An 18,135-nucleotide genomic window follows, 5' to 3' on the forward strand; every position below is an offset into this window, starting at 1 on the left:
AGCTATTAGCTATCTATTCGCTAGGTATTAGCTATCTATTGGATTGGATTGGATTGGCCTTTAATAGTGTCGCAGTGGAGAAATTTACATTTCACAGCAGCAAACTGATGAGAGAACTGAACGTAGAAAAACAAAATACAGGAGCTGCTGGAAAGGCAGTCACTCTCGCGGCGCCATCTTGAAGTCAAAAGAGCAACAAAAAAAAAACAACATAGCAAATAACATGACAACACAAAGACACAATCATTCATTCTTAAGCACTTTCTGTACCCTCTTTGTTACACGAAGCAGTTTCAGATGAAAGAGGAGAGGATCAAAGCGTCTGTACTGTATAATAAAGTTGTTTTGTTGACCTTTGTGATGGTCGTTGATGTACTTGCCTCTTGATGATATCCGAGTGAAGTAGCCGTGCTTTCTCGGCGATAATACCCTCACTCACACTGTCCCCTGGTAGCTGAAGTTGGTCATGATCAAGTTTCTCTGTGCCCGTCTGCAAAAGAAGAAGAAAGAAAGACGCTTGTGATCAATGACAGGAAACGGCAAGACGTGAGCTCGCCGACCACAAGCGCAGAAAAGTCAAAACACACCATTTTTTTTTTTTTTTTTGGGGGGGGGGGGGGGGGTGAAGTCATGCTAGCAAGCCGAATCATTTGGAGTCACTCCGGTGGGGTTATTTGAATGGTGTTTACTTATTTGGGACGATATATAAGGTACGATAGGAATGACGAAAACTTGAAATGCTTTCATCCACACCAGTAGCGCTACGACACAAAGGTGTGAATAATCCGTAATGATGCTGCCCACCCGCTTATTTTTTTACTTGGAGGTAGTTTGAGAGCCCCCCCCCCCCCAAAAAAAAAAAAAAAAAAAAAAAAAAAAAAAAAAGGCCAGCCGGCCATTAATCATCACGTTGACAAGTGCTCTGGACATTGTTGTGGAGTAATGAGCGTTATTAGCGCTAATGCGCTCGGGCCGACATTTTTTTTTGTTTTTGCGGCGGCGATCAGTCACGTGGATCGTTCAAAGGCGGTGACGCCGCAGGGATCCAATTTGATGTGTGATATTAACTCATTCACTGCTATTCCCGAATTTATTCGGGAATTGAAAATGAGCGCCGTTGCCGAATTTTTTGGGGGTTTTGGTAATTTTTTTTGGGCGGTGCCGATAAAGCGCTGGTCAGCCATCTGATTGTTTTTTATTAACGTCCACTAGGGGGCAGCATTTGCTTTTTTTGTCTATGTTAGCGCTTTGTTACAACTTTAGCTGTTGTTAAAGCGCTATATAAATCAATATATAATAGAAGAGGTTGAAAAACTTGATTTGGATTAACGAAAAGCAGCTAGCAGTTGACAGTGTGGGTGAGGGTATTATTGCCGAGAAAGCACGGCAACTTCACTCGGATATCATCAAGAGGCAACCTGGAAGTTCCAATTGACAACGATCATCACAAAGGTAAATAACATTACTTTATTGTACAGTACACTTTATTTCTTCCATTACAATCCAGTAGCAAATTTATTATACATAACATAAGGTATATTTTGTGTAGCTTTCAGGCTCATTTCGTACAAAATTATGTTTTACTGGGACCTGGGAACGGATTATTCTCATTTTTATTGTTTCTTAGGGGAACTTAATGTTTGGAAGACAAACTTTTCACTTACACACACACTTTCTGGGAACCAATTAAGTTTGTAAGCTGAGGTATCACAGTATTGCATTGTATTTTGTACAGCCACCCCCATTTCAAGCTCAAGTAACTCCAGAACCATATAAATTAGGAATTAACAGTCTCAGGTTTCTTACGCTGCACTGAATGTTGATGTAAATGTCAATTTCCCCACCGTTAGACAAATAAAGGTTAATCTAAATTGTTGTTAAAGCGCTAGCTATATAAATCAATACATGTATGTCTGTATTGCATTGTATTTTGGACATATGCCCTCATTTCAAGCTCTGATAACTCCAGACTCATATAATTTGGGAATTAACTCTTTTTTTTCTGATGAAAGAAGACAGTCTAAGGTTTCTCACGCTGCATTGAATGTTGATGTAGTCCTAAAACTCAATATTCTGTAGGTCCTGGGATTGGAGTGACAATGACAAAAAGTGTCCAAAAATGGACACATTTTTGCACACCGTCTGCCAGTCAATGAATTAAAATACAGTAAAGTCTCGTTATATCGATATTCTCGGGAGTCGGAAAAAATATGGATATAACCGGACTATCGATATATCCGATCCTGCGGCATGTAAATTTTCTCCTTGCGTTCATAGAAATAGTATCGTAATAAGCAGTACTATCGATATAACAGATATCAATATAACCAGACTTTACTGTATCAACAATTGATCGAGCGTGGTCGAGCGTGAAAATGGCAAGATGAGTCTTACCGCTTCAGATTCGCCCAACAATTCGCACTCGGGGCCTCGACGGCAGGCCAAATATTGACTCTGCGACAGTGTTTTGGCGACGGGCCGCCGGCGTTCCGGCGCAGACCAAACACGCGGCGCCCGAGGCCGAGCCCGGCACACAAGCTCTTAATGTTGCCCCAGCCAAGGAGGCTGTCGGCCAATCAATGGCCCTCTTTCAGGACGGCGGGTGACGGCTTGATCAAGGTGCACTTGCTGCGCTCTTAAGAGGCCTCGGCCCGCCCCGCCCCGCCCGCCACTCGGCGGGAAATGGACGTGAAAATATACACAATTGGACCTAATTACATATCAACGTTTATTTGCCTTTGAGGGGAAAACACCACCGTGGGGAGGGAGGGAAGGGGTACGGGGTGGGGGGGCGGGGGGACTTGGCCCAAGCCGCCTCAAACCGCGAGTGTGTGTGTGTGTGTGTGTGTGTGTGTGTGTGTGTGTGGCTTGATGATGCTGTCCGGGCCAATCTGGCCAAGTGACTGGTTTGAATTTACTGGGCCGCGACACTCAAATTGTCTGTAATCACAAAGTAAACAGATACTTCCCCGAGCTATCAAGGCTAAAAACACACGCGCACACGAGGCGGGCGGAGGGTTGAAGGGGGGGGGGGGGGGGGGGGAGGTAGAAGCCTGGCACTGAGGATTGTCGTTTCCCTTCTTGCACCGGCCGATTCTTCCCAAGTAATAATAATAATAATTATTATTAATAAAAATAATAACACACTCCAATCGATAGAAAGCGAGCTATCTAGCTAATAGATAGTTAACAGATAGCTCGATTGCTAGCTTGCCATTAAGTTAATAGATAGCCAGCTAAATGTTTAGCTAGCCACCCAGCCAGATACTGTAGCTAATAGACGGCAAATAGATTGCCAATAGTTAGCCAGTTAGGGAGCTAGCTAGATAGCTAGCTGACAGATAGATTAGCCACACTGACTAAAAAAATAGGACATATACAGCTAAGATACAGTTTCAGCGCAAATACAGTAAAAGTTGGCTTTTCGACCATAATCCATTCCAGAAAACTGTTGGAAAACCGATTTTGGTGGAAAACCAAAATATTTTCGGTTATAATCATTGTTATCAATGTCTGTCTTTTTTTTTAATATCGATATTGAACAATACAAAGAATAACAATAAGAATAAATTTCATTTCTAAGCGCCTTTCAAAACTCTCAAGGTCACTTTACAGTCACAGAATCACTTTTTCTGTGAGTGAGCAGCGGCAGCCACACGCGCCAGTGTTCACTCAACCCGAAAGTAACTGAAATAGATAGAAAGCTGGCTTGCTAGCAAACACATAGCTAATAGCTGGCTCGATAGATATATAGCCAGCCAGCTAGAAAGCAAATAGAGATCTAGCTAGCAGCTAGATAGCAAATAGAGATCGGGCTAGCTAGATAGCTAGCTAGCCAGCTTTCTATCTATCGAGCAAATAGAGTTTATGTTTATATAATCATATTATATTATTGTGAATTATATAGTCCATTTGAACCTATTTTCTAACAAGTGGCACTCGGATTGGTGCAAATTGCTTTGAAAGAAGTTTAAGGTGTAATTCGGCGAGCGAGGCGGGCAGGCGAGGGGGTCTTGTCGATCGAATTACAACCCCCCCCCCCCCCCCTTTTGACCCTCACTTGAAGCCAATCTGCCTTCTGCCGCGATATTTTTTTACATGCGGCGGATGCGGAGTCTGAAGAGAAGGGATCACGACTGATGAAAATAATCTGCTCCAATCAATGAGATTGTTTTTGGGGGGGGGGGGGGGGGGGGAGTCGCTGACTTGTAAACATTTTCGCCGCCATTTCCAGAACATTTAACGGAGACACGCAACGCTTGCCGGTGGGTTTATAAGCGGAGAAATTGGGACTGTCAACAGCGTTCTCAGTCGCAAAACCGATCAATAAGTCTATTGGGTGTTGCCTCAGCGCTTGGACGATCGAGGAGCAGCTCATTTGCATAATGAGGCGCAATAAAGGCCGGGGCAATGGGGGGGGGGGGGGGGGGGGGGGGGGGCTCGGTTTCGCTGCCACTCCCGGTTTAGCTTTGGCCAGCTGTCATCAAGATAAAGAATGTAGAAGCGGGCGCATTCCGAAAGGAAACAAAATTCTAGCCTACAGCGCCCTCTGTAGCCCTGGAGGATATACACATTTACAGGTAATAATAATAATAACAATACATTTCATTTCTAAGCGCCTTTCAAAACTCTCAAGGTCACTTTATAGTCCCAGGATTAGTTTTTTTCTGTGGGTGAGCAGCAGCAGCCACACACGCCAGCGTTCACTCAACCCGGAAGTAACCCAAATAGATACAAAGCAAGCTAGTTGGCTAATAGATCTATTATCGTAGTCCATGTTTTTAAATAGATGAGTTGCTGTGTTTTGGTGGTTGTTTTATTTATTTTTTTTTTTTTTTGGGGGGTTATGTTTTCATTTGGGAAAAAAACATGCTAAACATTACCCACAGCGCCCCCTGAAGCCCTGGAGGATCAATACATCGAGTCCATGTTTTTAAATAGATGAGTTGAGGTTGTTTTTGTTTTGTTTTATTCCATAAAAAAAAAACCACCCGAACATACCCCCGCAGCGCCCCCTTTAGTCCTGAAGGATCAACACATCTAGTCTAAGTTTTTAAATTGATGAGTTGCTTTGTTTTGGAGGTTTATTTTGGTTTTATTTCCATAATAAAAGCTAAAACATACCCAACAGCACCCCCTGTAGCCCTGAAGGATCAATACATCTAGTCCATGTTCAAATTCAAATGCAAAACACCAATAAAAATGACTTAAAGTGTCCAAAATCTGCAAAAAAAAATTGAGGTGCGAATTGGGCATTTTCAGAAAGTCCCGCCCCCAGTTCGTGACATCGCCAAGACGTCTTGCATTACTGGAGAATCCAAACAATGGCTTCAGATTCGGAGAATATGCTTTCTTGTTACACATCCAGTTATGAATATGATTCAAATAGTTCTGAAGAGGAAAGCATACATGTTTGCAATCGATGAAATAATTTATTCATTGGGGGGAAATGTCTCACCCAAAAAGAGGCAGAAAATGGCCACCGAGCTCCTGTGAGGAATGAATCAGCCCGTTTCCACAGGCTGATAAATTCCTTCCATGGAGCTTGGACGCCCTCGTCTGGCTCTTTCTGGTGCAATACGAGGTTTTCAGACCAAACAAGCATTGAGGTGATGGAAGGACTGCTACAATGTGTCCTTTTTTTTCGGTCAGGGAGGTTTCCCACCTTCAAGTCCCATCTCAAAATTGCATTTTCTGTGTAGCTCTCTCTCTTGTTTCTATTTATAATTGTATTTTATTTATTGCATTCTATTTGTGATTGTATTTATTTTATTATAGTACCTATGCTTGTCTGTGACTGTAAAGTGTCTTTGAGAGCTTTGAAAGGCGCTTAAAATGTAATGTATTATTATTATTATTATTTCATTTGGAAAAAAATGTGAAACATACCCCACAGCGCCCCCTTCAGCCCTGGAGGATAAACACATTTAGTCCAAGTTTTTAAATAGATGAATTGATGTTGTTTTTGTTTTTTTTTTTTCATTAAAAATGTGGAACACACCCCACAGTGGCCCATGTAGCCCTGGAGGGGCAACACAGCGAGTCCACGCTTTTAAATAGATGAGTCGCATTGTTTTTAAGGTTTTAGTTTTTTTTTTTTGCGGGATGGCGACGCTTGGAGCGTATGCAATTGTCACAAGAATCTTGTCAAAATCAATTGTTTTATATTTCACAGTGTTCCACTCCCCACATTTCTGTTGACATTGACAATTTGTTTTTTTATTCAGCTTATTCAGCAGTCTCAGATCATTCCGGTCAAAGCGAGAATCGGACGCCGGCTGATCGTAATTTTTCTCCAAGAAATGGGCCATTTTGGGTATCGGTGCATTCAGGCCAATCCCATGGCGCTACCCTCGGGAAATTGAGCTCAGTCAAACGGACCCGGGGCGAGTTTCACGCTTGTATTTTTCATTTCGGCCCACGTTCTCCTTTTCTGTATTGACAAGCGCAAAGACAGAAAAAAAAAAACACACCCTCAAAATCACACGCGACTTACCCCGACCGCTGTTTTAATTCACCTCCAAATAAACTTTTTGGGCCGAGCGGCTTATTTCTTTTTTTCCATAAGAAAAGTGGGAGTTGCGGCGGCACATCGGCCGCATTGGAAACCGACGTGACGCGCGTGAGTCTATTTTTCCTGCGTGCGCATTGGAGCATGACTGAATTTTCTTTACACTTCACGACTGACGTTGACGTTAGCCATTTAGCAGCGCGGGACTGTTTGTTTTCGTGTCAAATCAAATGCCGAGCTCACTTGCTCACTTTTGCTAACTCATTTGGCTTAAAAGTGCCCACACGTGTTGGTTTTTTTCTTGCAGAAGCGTTTACATTTGCCAAACGCTAGCTCCATTAGCAGACGGCTGGTTTATTTATCTCAGGATGATGAAATGAGCGTTTTGTGTTTTCCGTTGGTTCACCGTGTCCGATTTCCTAAAATGGCGTCTTGATGACCGGCCGACTTGAGGGTGGCCTTTGAAAATCTGCTCGACAAGCAAGTGGCCAAGAATGTTAATAGCTATCTCGCAAGCTGGCTGGCTATCTGTTGGCTATCTCTCCAGCCAGCTGTCAGGCTAATAGGTGGCTATCTTATTAGCTAGCTAGCTGTCTATCTATTAGCTATCTAGCTGGCTATCTATTTGCTATCTATCCAGCTATCTAGCTATCTATTAGCTGGCTGGCTGGTTAGCTGGCCGTCTATTAGCTAGCTGACTGACTGTCTATTGGCTATCTATTAGCTATCTATCCAACTGGCTAGCTATCTATTGGATATCTGTTCACTAGCTGGTTGGCTATCTATCCAGCTAGCTGGCAGGCTAACAGCTGGCTATCTTATTAGCTAGCTAGCTGTCTATCTATTAGCTATCTAGCTGGCTATCTATTTGCTATCTATCCAGCTATCTATTAGCTGGCTGGCTGGTTAGCTGGCCGTCTATTAGCTAGCTGACTGACTGTCTATTGGCTATCTATTAGCTATCTATCCAGCTGGCTAGCTATCTATTGGATATCTGTTCACTAGCTGGTTGGCTATCTATCCAGCTAGCTGGCAGGCTAACAGCTGGCTATTTATTAGCTATCCAGCTGGCTATCTATTAGCTATCTAGCTGGCTATCTATTTGCTATCTATACAGCTATCTAGCTATCTATTAGCTGGCTGGCGGGTTAGCTGGCTGTCTATTAGCTAGCTGGCAGACTGTCTATTGGGTATCTAATAGCTATCTAACTAGCTTTTTAGTTATTTGAGTTATTCCGGGTTGAGTGAACGTTGGCACATGTGGCTGTCGCTGCTCACCCACAGAGAAACTAATCCAATGACTGTAAAGTGACCTTGAGAGTTCTAAAAGGCACTTACAAATGAAATGTATTATTATTATTATTATTATTATTATTATTATTATTTTTTTTTTCTTTTCGCCATGTTTGATCAGGGACAAGGACAATAAAATCCAAATTGTTTCATCAGCACCAAGCGTGACAAAATTAACCGCTGTCCATACGTGGCAATGGAAACTTAGCATTAGCATTAGTTTTCATTGATGGCTGGTTCCCTTGCTTGTCTTTTCTCTTCAAATTTTACGGATGAGTGGAATGTTATTGTAGCCGGTTAGCTATTAGCTATTTATTGGCTTGCTAGCTAGCTTTCTATTTGTCTTACTATTCTATTTTAGTGACTTCTGTAGATAGATAGATAGATAGATAGATAGATAGATAGATAGATAGATAGATAGATAGATAGATAGATAGATAGATAGATAGATAGATAGATAGATAGAGAGAGAGATAGATAGATAGAGAGAGCGAGAGAGAGAGAGAGAGAGAGAGAGAGAGAGAGAGAGAGATAGATAGATAGATAGATAGATAGATAGATAGATAGATAGATAGATAGATAGATAGATAGATAGATAGATAGATAGATAGATAGATAGATAGATAGATAGATAGATAGATAGATAGAGAGAGAGAGAGAGATAGATAGATAGATAGATAGATAGATAGATAGATAGATAGATAGATAGATAGATAGATAGATAGATAGAGAGAGAGAGAGAGAGAGAGAGAGAGAGAGAGAGAGAGAGAGAGAGAGAGAGAGAGAGAGAGAGAGAGAGAGAGACAGACAGACAGACAGACAGACAGACCCACAGAAAAACTGATCCAGTGACTGTAAAGTGACCTTGAGAGTTTTGAAAGGCGCTTACAAATTAAATGTATTATTATTATTATTATTATTATTATTATTATTATTATTATTCAGAGGAAACTTCTCACATCTCTTGCGAATTTTTCTTGTGTTTCCTCCCTTGGCGAACGTCTCGTTGTGTCCGTTTAAAGTCTGCTGGAAGTCCATAAAGGGACTGTGCATGCTTGTGTAAATGATAGCCAGTGAAAGGCGATCCCCGCGGAGCAAGACCCCACACCGCTACCACCCCCCCCCCCCCCCTCCAATAGTCACTTTGATGATGCACTAAATCCCTCCCACTTTATCGATCGTCTTCTTCTCCAGTGGCGACCTCACTTGCGCTCCCCACAGGCCATCAAAAACACTTTTCGGTGTCGGGTCGCTCTGGACGAGGGGGGCAACGTTTTTGCCGGTGCGCCATTGAGGATGAACTGCGGCTAGCATAGCGCATGTTAACGATTTTCCGGTGTCGTTTGCTGGCCGGCAGATGCAAATACTTTGGCTTTGAGTTCCTCTGACGGTGAATGCTATTCCAGATTCTGGGCTGTTCTCACGGCTGAGTCGTAAAGCGGGACCATGTGGCTCTTCCATCGCCCGATTCACGACCGATGTGAAAGCGCCGCGTACACGTCGGGTTGCCGCTTTAACGGGACGCCGACGGGAACGTTTACGCTTCTAAGGAGCAAAACGAAATGTTGGCGGTCTACATTATCTTGATAGCTCGCTAGATAGCAAGATAGAAAAAGCGCTAGCTAGTTTGAGAAAGAAATAGCAAGAAAGCTCGGTGGATAAATAGCTATCTAGCTAGCTAGTTTGGCAGATAAATAACTCGCCAGCGAGCCATATCGATCAATCAATCAATCAATAAACAGCTGGCAAGCTTGATTGATGCTGGATGGATAGAGGGATATAGCGACAAACACTGACAGACAGACAGAAAGAGATATTTGACACCGAGCTTGTTAGCTTATAGATAGATAGATAGATAGATAGATAGATAGATAGATGGATGGATGGATGGATGGATGGATGGATGGATGGATGGATGGATGGATGGATGGATGGATGGATGGATGGATGGATGGATAGATAGATAGATAGATAGATAGATAGATAGATAGATAGATAGATAGATAGATAGATAGATAGATAGATAGATAGATAGATCCGATAGCTAACTCGCCATCTAGCTAGCTAATAGATAGATAGATAGATAGATAGATAGATAGATAGATAGATAGATAGATAGATAGATAGATAGATAGATAGATAGATAGATAGATAGATAGATAGATAGATAGATAGATAGATAGATCCGATAGCTAACTCGCCATCTAGCTAGCTGATAGATAGATAGATAGATAGATAGATAGATAGATAGATAGATAGATAGATAGATAGATAGATAGATAGATAGATAGATAGATAGATAGATAGATAGATAGATAGATAGATAGAAAGATAGGTAGCTAACTAGCTAACTGATATATGGATAGATAGATCCAATATCTATTAGATAGATAGATAGATTAGACTTCAACCAAAGTCTCCAAAAACTCAAAGCGGCAAAGTCGCAGCTGGACCAGTCCGCTACCCGAGCACTCATTTCAAAGGATGCTCCAGTGAGAGGCAAAAGCAAAAGTCGGGACCTTCTCGCGTGGACACTTTCACTCCAGTTATAAATAAGATTGGAAAACACGTCCGTCCGGGTAACCCGACACCGGCGGCCTCCTCGCCCTCTGCCCAACCCGCATCCCTGGCCTTCATTACGCCCACATATTTTCAGGCCAACTTTGCGTTGGTGAGAAACCGCACGCAGAAATTGCGTTAGGGGCCCCGAGACGGACGGTCTCGGGTTGCAGCGCATCTGACCGCCGAAACCCTATCGGTTGTAACGGCCGGCGCTAATACGCCACAGAGAATGCGAATGATGAGGTGCGAATGCACGGTGACGGCCGGTGGCGCAAAAGAGGCGGCGGAAAAAGGGGGGCCGCCGCGCGCCGTTGTCACACGGCATTTGTCAAACGTGCACGCACACCATGAAAAAAAAAATGGCCCAGCTGCGGTTCTCTGCGAGATCGTTACAACGGGGCACATACACCCACAATATTACAGAGTTAGCTAGTTGGCTAGCTAGCCAGTGCCTAGTTAGCTAGATATTGGCTCTATCTATCTTTCAACATGCTAGATGGCTAGCTAGATGGCTAGTTAGCTATTGGATCAATCTATCCATATATCAGTTAGCTAGTTAGCTACCTTTCTATCTATCTATCTATCTATCTATCTATCTATCTATCTATCTATCTATCTATCTATCTATCTATCTATCTATCTATCTATTAGCTAGCTAGATGGCGAGTTAGCTATCGGATCTATCTATCTATCTATCTATCTATCTATCTATCTATCTATCTATCTATCTATCTATCTATCTAGCTAGCTACCTACCTACCTACCTACCTATCTATCTATCTATCTATCTATCTATCTATCTATCTATCTATCTATCTATCTATCTATCTATCTATCTATCTATCTATCTATCTATCTATCTATCTATCTATCCATCCATCTATTAGCTAGCTAGATGGCGAGTTAGCTATCAAATCTATCTATCTATCTATCTATCTATCTATCTATCTATCTATCTATCTATCTATCTATCTATCTATCTATCTATCTATCCATCTATTAGCTAGCTAGATGGCGAGTTAGCTATCGGATCTATCTATCTATCTATCTATCTATCTATCTATCTATCTATCTATCTATCTATCTATCCATCCATCCATCCATCCATCCATCCATCCATCCATCCATCCATCCATCTATCTATCTATCTATCTATCTATCTATCTATCTATCTATCTATCTATCTATCTATCTATCTATCTATCTATCAGCTAGCTAGATGGCGAGTTAGCTATCTATCTATCTATCTATCTATCTATCTATCTATCTATCTATCTATCTATCTATCTATCTATCTATCTATCTATCTATCTATCTATCTATCTATCTATCTATCTATCAGCTAGATACCTGGCGAGTTAGCTATCTAGTTGGCTAGGAATCAGAATGAGAAGAAGCCTTTAATAGTCCCACAATGGGTACATTTGCTAGATGGCTAGCGAGCTCGATGGCTAGTTAGCTATCAGATCTCTTTCTCTCTCTCTCGCTCTTTCCCACTATTCATTCATTCATTCATTCATTTTATCTACTTTTTGACTTCTTGACTTTTAAATCCCCAACTCTGATTGCTGCTGCTTCACAGCAGCACATATTTTTAATGACGTAACGTAAGCATACTGAGTTCTGTTGCGCATGAAATGCACTCTTGGGGTCTTTGCAAAAAAAAAACAAACAAACAAATGAAAGCGTCCTGAATGGGATTTCAAGGCCCGATTTACTGAGACACTTTGTGAGCGCCGCCGGAGAAATTCCAAATGCGTATTTATTAGCGTAGCTAATGGAGCGGGCCCAGGCCGACACGCCCGTCGAGTGCCGTCAGCTCACTTCGGCCACACGTGTTTGCAATCAAGTGCCTGAACGCGAGCGTGCGGGCAGGGGCCGGCGCGCGAATGCGAGCGCCTGTGTTTAGCGATAGCGCTAATGGATTTTCTGCCGGCCCAAAGTTTGTTTGCCCGGTAACCCAAGACCAGCGAGCCGCTTCGGAAGCCCAGCACAACTCAGCGCTGCAGTGACATTGGGAAGACACGGAAAAAAATACTACTGGACCCTCCGTACCCTGCCCACCACCTTTTCCAGCGACTCCCTCTCAGGCAGGCGCTACCGATCCAGCATTCGATTCGATTCGATTAGCCTCTATTAGTATCCTCCATATTAAATTAAATTTCATTAAATTTGCGAGAGTATATTTTTGGCTAGTTTTCCACACCCACTTACTTTGAGTGCAGACATGGTTTATTATCGAGTGGAGTACTTTTGCTATTATCGGAGCGAAAGAGACCCCACCACAGGCTAGTGTTAAGCCAAAGACGACACAAAAGAAAATGACGGTCGAGCAGAAGAAGGATCTCATCCAAAAAACACCAACGAGGTGTGTGTGACTTAGCGTCCCACTACCAGTACGCTAAGTCGACCATTGCTACCATCATTAAGAACAAGGAAGTTATTAAGGGTGTTTCTGTGTTGTCTAAGCAACGGTCTCAGGCAATAGAAGAGGTTGATTTGGATTAATTAAAAGCAGCTAGCAGGGGACCGTGTGAGTTAGGGTATTATGGCCCAGAAAGCATGGCAACTCCACTCGGATATCATCAAGAGGCAACTACATCATTGACCATCACAAAGGTTAATAAAACAACTTTATTATACAGTACAGTTTATTTCTTTAATTACAATACAATAGCACATTTATTATACATAAAATAAGGTCTATTTTGTGTAGTTTTAAGGCTTATTTTGTAGAAAATTATGTTTTTTTTTTGGGACCTGGGAACGGATTATTCTCATTTTAATGGTTTCTTATGGGAAATAAATGTTTGGCAGATGAACTTTTCGCCTTACACATATTTCTGGGAACCAATTAAGTTCGTAAACCGAGGTATCACTGTACCTGGCCGATAAAGAGGATTGTGATTCTGCTTGATCTTTTTTTCAATGGCCAATTTAGATTTTTTTTTGTTTTGTTTTGTTTTTGGAATCCACAGAAAACGCCGCTCTCTTACGTCTTAACCGCGGAAGTTATGTCAGAGAGTAAAAAAGCACTTTGCCCTCGAGATAAGGAGGCATTCTCCTGCCGACATCTCCTCTTACTAATGCGCTGCCTGAAGCGCACACACACACACACACACACACACACACACACACACACACACACACACACACACACACACACACACACAAAGCCCGGAGGCGCAAGAACATCATCTGTGGGATTTTATTTTTTTTTTGCTCGTCTCTCACCTCGCCGTCACCTCGCGGTTGACACTTTGACCCGTTCACACCTGCCACGGCGTTGAGCCCGCCGAGGCGTCGCGAAAGCCCATCACTCACCATAACAAGCTCGTTATTCCGCGGGTGTCGAATATCACCCGGACAATAAACACTCGCCGCCGGTGGAAGCGCGTACCGGGCGATTTCTCCGACGATTGACGCTGCGATCGTCGTCGATCGGCTTCAGAGGGTCTCCGTGTCAAAGGTCATTAGCTATATGGCTGTCTAGCTGGCTGGCTATCGAGCTAGCTATCTACTTGCTGTCTATTTCAGAATCAGAATCAGAATCATCTTTATTGCCAAGTATGTAGAACACACAAGGAATTTGCTATGTATTGGCTATCTGGCTGGCTGGCTATCTCGCGAGCCCTCTATTAGCTATATGGCTATCTAGCTGGCTAGGTATCTAGCTGGCTAGGTATCTAGCTGGCTAGCTATTAGCTATCTCTCTATTAGTTATATGGCTGTCTAGTTATCTAGCTGGCTATATATTAGCTATCTCGCTAGTTCTCTATTAGTTATATGGCTGTCTAGCTGGCTGGCTAGCTATCTACTTGCTATCTAGTTGCTATGTATTGGCTATCGGGCTGGCTGGCTCGCTAGCTACCTATTAGCTATATGGCTATCTAGATGCCTAGCTCTCTAGCTGGCTAGCTTTTTCTCTAGCGTTCTATTAGCTATATGGCTGACTAGCTGTCTAGCAATCTAGCTGGCTATCTATTAGCTATCTCTCTAGCTCTCTATTAGCTATATGGCTGTCTAGCTGGATGGCTAACTAGCTATCTACTTGCTATCTATTTGCTATGTATTGCGATCTGGCTGGCTCGCTAGCTATTTATTAGCTATATGGCTATCTTGCTGGCTAGCTATCTAGCTGGCTAGATATTAGCTATCTCTATATTAGCTCTATGGCTGTCTAGCTGGCTGGCTATCTAGCTAGCGATCTACTTGCTATCTATTTGCTATCTGGATGGCTGGCTCGCTAGCTATCTATTAGCTATATGGCTATGTAGCTGGCAAGCTATCTAGCTGGGTAGCTATTAGCTATCTCTCTAGCTGTCTATTAGCTAGATGGCTGTCTCGCTGGCCAGCTATCTGGCTGGCTATCTATTAGCTATGGCTCTAGCTCTCTATTAGCTCTATGGCTGTCTAGCTGGCTGCCTATCTAGGTAGCTATCTACTTGCGATCTATTTTCTATGTATTGGCTATCTGGCTGGCTGGCTCGGTAGCTACCTATGAGCTACATGGCTATCTAGCTGGCTAGCTATTTCTCTCGCGCTCTATTAGCTATATGGCTGTCTAGCTGGCTATCTATTAGCTATCTTGCTAGCTCTCTATTAGCTATATGGCTGTCTAGCTGGCTGGCTATCTAGCTAGCTATCTACTTGCTATGTATTGGCTACCTGGCTGGCTGGCTTGCTAGCTCTCTATTAGCTATATGGCTGTCTAGCTGGCTGGCTATCTAGCTAGCTATCTACTTGCTATGTGTTGGCTACCTGGCTGGCTGGCTTGCTAGCTATCTATTAGCTATATGGCTATCTTGCCGGCTAGCTATCTAGCTGGCTATCTATTAGCGTTATCTTTTTGAGTTACTTCTGGGTTGAGTGAACGCTGGCGCGTGTGGCTGCCGTTGCTCACCCACTGAAAAACTGTAAAGTGTCCTTGAGAGTTTTGAAAGGCACTTATAAATGAAATTTATTGTTATTATTATTATTATTATCCACGGCCGTTTTGGTCACTGAACTGGACAGCTCGGCAAAAGCCACCTTTCGTCGTCTTTTGTTTATTTTTTTTGTAAACGTCTCTGAAGACAAACAAAGACGCCAATTGTTTCCTATCCCAAACACGCCCGACCGACCGCGTTTGCCCTTCTCGCCTCACTCCATCAAAATCAGAACACAGCGACACATTTACGGCCAGCGCGTAAATCCGCGACGCTACCAGGGGCTCGGCAACCCGACACCTCGCTTTGCGGACAGATGCCTCTTGTGACGCATGGCGCAGGCTTTTTTTTCTCACCGTTTCACTCCTGCTTTCTTGCAGGCGAGCCAGCGGGCAAACAGATGCGTCAAGAATGAGTGACAGGTGACATTTTGGAGGTCAAAAGCATCAAAGACGTTTGGTGTTTTTGAAGACGCCTGATCATTTTGTGCCTGACGGCCGTTCTTCTGCAAGTTTGGCTTCTGTTCCCACCGTTGTCGTTATGACGTCAGATGGGAGGTGGAATTGAACATGTTCTTACCAACATCTAGAGCGCGCAACAAATTGATCAATAACTACAGGTAACATCCGTCTGTGTAAGCTCTCAGTCGTATAGGAGTGGTCCATCGATGAAAAGGTTTTTTCAGCCGTCATCTGTACTTCTTTGAAGGTGTCGGATGTTTCGCTTCTTATCCAAGATGCTTCGTCAGCGAACTAAAGTATTTTGCTAGTAGTTTCTGCCTGATATATATCCTAAAGGGCTTCTTTAATCAATTACAAACATGTATGCTTTCCTCTTCAGAACTATTTGAATCATATTAATAACTGGATGAGTAACAAGAAAGCATATTCTTAGAATCTGAATCCGTTGTTTTGATTCTGGAGCAAGGCAGTTTGTGACCCAAAGTGACGTCACGAACAAGGGGGCGGGGCCTTCTGAAAATCAACATCTCTGAGGTCATTTTGAAGTAGTTTTGGGACTCATTTAACGCATTTTTATTGGTGTTTGGAATTTGACTAAAAATATCAGCCTGCGTGTTTTGGGTATTTTAGATGCTATAAAAATTAAAAATAATGTTGGTTGTCCTTTAAAACTACACAAAATATACCTTATTTGATGCATAATAAATGAGCTATTGTATTGTAATGAAAGAAATAAACTGTACTATATAATAACGTCGTTTTATTGGCCTTTGTGATGGTCGTTGATTTAGTTGCCTCTCGCAGGGCGCAGTGTGAGTGAGGGTATTATCGCCAAGAAAGCACGGCAACTTCACTCGGATATCATCAAGAGGCAACCTGGAAGCTCGTCATCCATTGACAACTACTGACAACGGCCAAAGCCGAGGTTCTTCTTGTTGCGCACATTTCCATGTGGGCATTGCAGTTGCTTCAACTTTTGATGTTTGCCCATAATCGTTCCAACGCAACAATTCCTTAGCGCTGCTAACGTTGCTGTTCGACGAGTGACAGCGCGCCCCAGCCAAGCGACCCAAAAAACAAAAAAAACGCAAGACAAGTCTGCAAAGGCCTCCGTGACATGTTCTCTCAAAGCCTCAAGTGCCAGATTATATTGCACCAACACACACACATAGACACACAAAAATACACACAGAGACACAATGGAACAGCTCCCACACTAAAAATGGTAAACAACAGGTTTTGGGTGACATGTGGAATGTAAGGGGAAAACCGTCTTGCATAATAAGCTTTTGCACGGTCGAGCAGTAACAGAAGTAGCAGTCATGGTGTGTGTGTGTGTGTGAACAAGAATGAGAAAGTTGTGTAGATAGCAATGCAAAAACTGTGTGTGTCTGTGTGTGGGTGTGAAAGAAAGAGCAAGAATGTGTGTTAAAGTAGTAGCCAGAGGGTGATGAAGTGGTTTAAGTCAGAGGAGATTAGACGTGTGAACATCTGACCACATGGTGGCAAAATGGGGGTGTGGGGGATACGCTATCTTTTTGGTAGCTATTAGCTATCTATTCACTGGTTATTAGCTATCTATTCGCTAGCGATTAGCTATCTATTCGCTAGCTAATAGCTATCTATTCTATTCGCGCGCTAGCTAGCTAGCTTGCTATCTATTTGAGTTACTTCCAGGTTGAGTGAACGCTGGTGCGTGTGGCTGCCGCTGCTCACCCACAGAAAAAAAAAACATCCTGTGACTGTAAAGTGACCTTGAGAGTTTTGAAAGGCGCTGAGATGATGAAAATGAGATGTATTATTCTTATTCTTATGTAATGACGCGGCGGAATACGTGATGTGCGACTAGTTGGACAAAAAAAATGGAAAAAAAAAACAACTGTGCTAAGAGCTAGCTTGCAAACAACCACTTTGGACCAAATGGAAAACTTTTTGGTGGACAGGCGCTTCTTCTCTGTGCTGAAGTCTACTTGAGACGGGTTGAATGCTAACATGCTAAGAGTTGGTATGCTAATCAATGCGAGTCGCAAGACAGGAAGCGCAAAGACAGACTGACATTTCAACTGCTCCCCGGAGCTGATAAAATGATAATATAACAAACACAGTTGTTGTTTGGATTTGTCCAACCTGCTCGGTAGCGAGCTAGCTTGTTTGCTAGCTAGGTCGATAGATGAGCATGCAATTTCACCAGTTTGCTTTTGCGGGCTGAATAAAATGACGTGGTGGGCCAGATTTGGCATCCAGGCCTTGACTTGGACACCTGGGATGTAAGGGATGAGCCAGCTAACTAGCTTGATCCCTAGCTAGCTCGATCAACAGTTAGTTCAATCGCTAGCTAGCTCGATTATTAGCTAGATCGATAGATGAGCATGCAATTTCC

The 18,135-nt window shown here is 42.9% G+C and overlaps 1 protein-coding gene across 1 annotated transcript in view; it reads right to left on the reverse strand.

Annotated features, from left to right (window-relative positions):
• Positions 1-287: 287 nt before the first annotated feature.
• The window catches only part of srbd1 (S1 RNA binding domain 1), a 121,224-nt gene continuing 103,376 nt past the window's right edge, over positions 288-18,135 (reverse strand). The window contains exon 20 of the mRNA XM_089012615.1: positions 288-490. Within this exon, the coding sequence (XP_088868741.1) occupies positions 471-490 (20 nt within the window). The 3' untranslated portion in view covers positions 288-470. The remainder of the gene's footprint in view (positions 491-18,135) is intronic.

The sequence above is a fragment of the Hippocampus bargibanti genome, linkage group LG13 (assembly GCF_051943395.1).
Source record: "Hippocampus bargibanti isolate YZ-2025 linkage group LG13, ASM5194339v1, whole genome shotgun sequence".
In the NCBI taxonomy this organism is placed as follows: Eukaryota; Metazoa; Chordata; class Actinopteri; order Syngnathiformes; family Syngnathidae; genus Hippocampus; species Hippocampus bargibanti.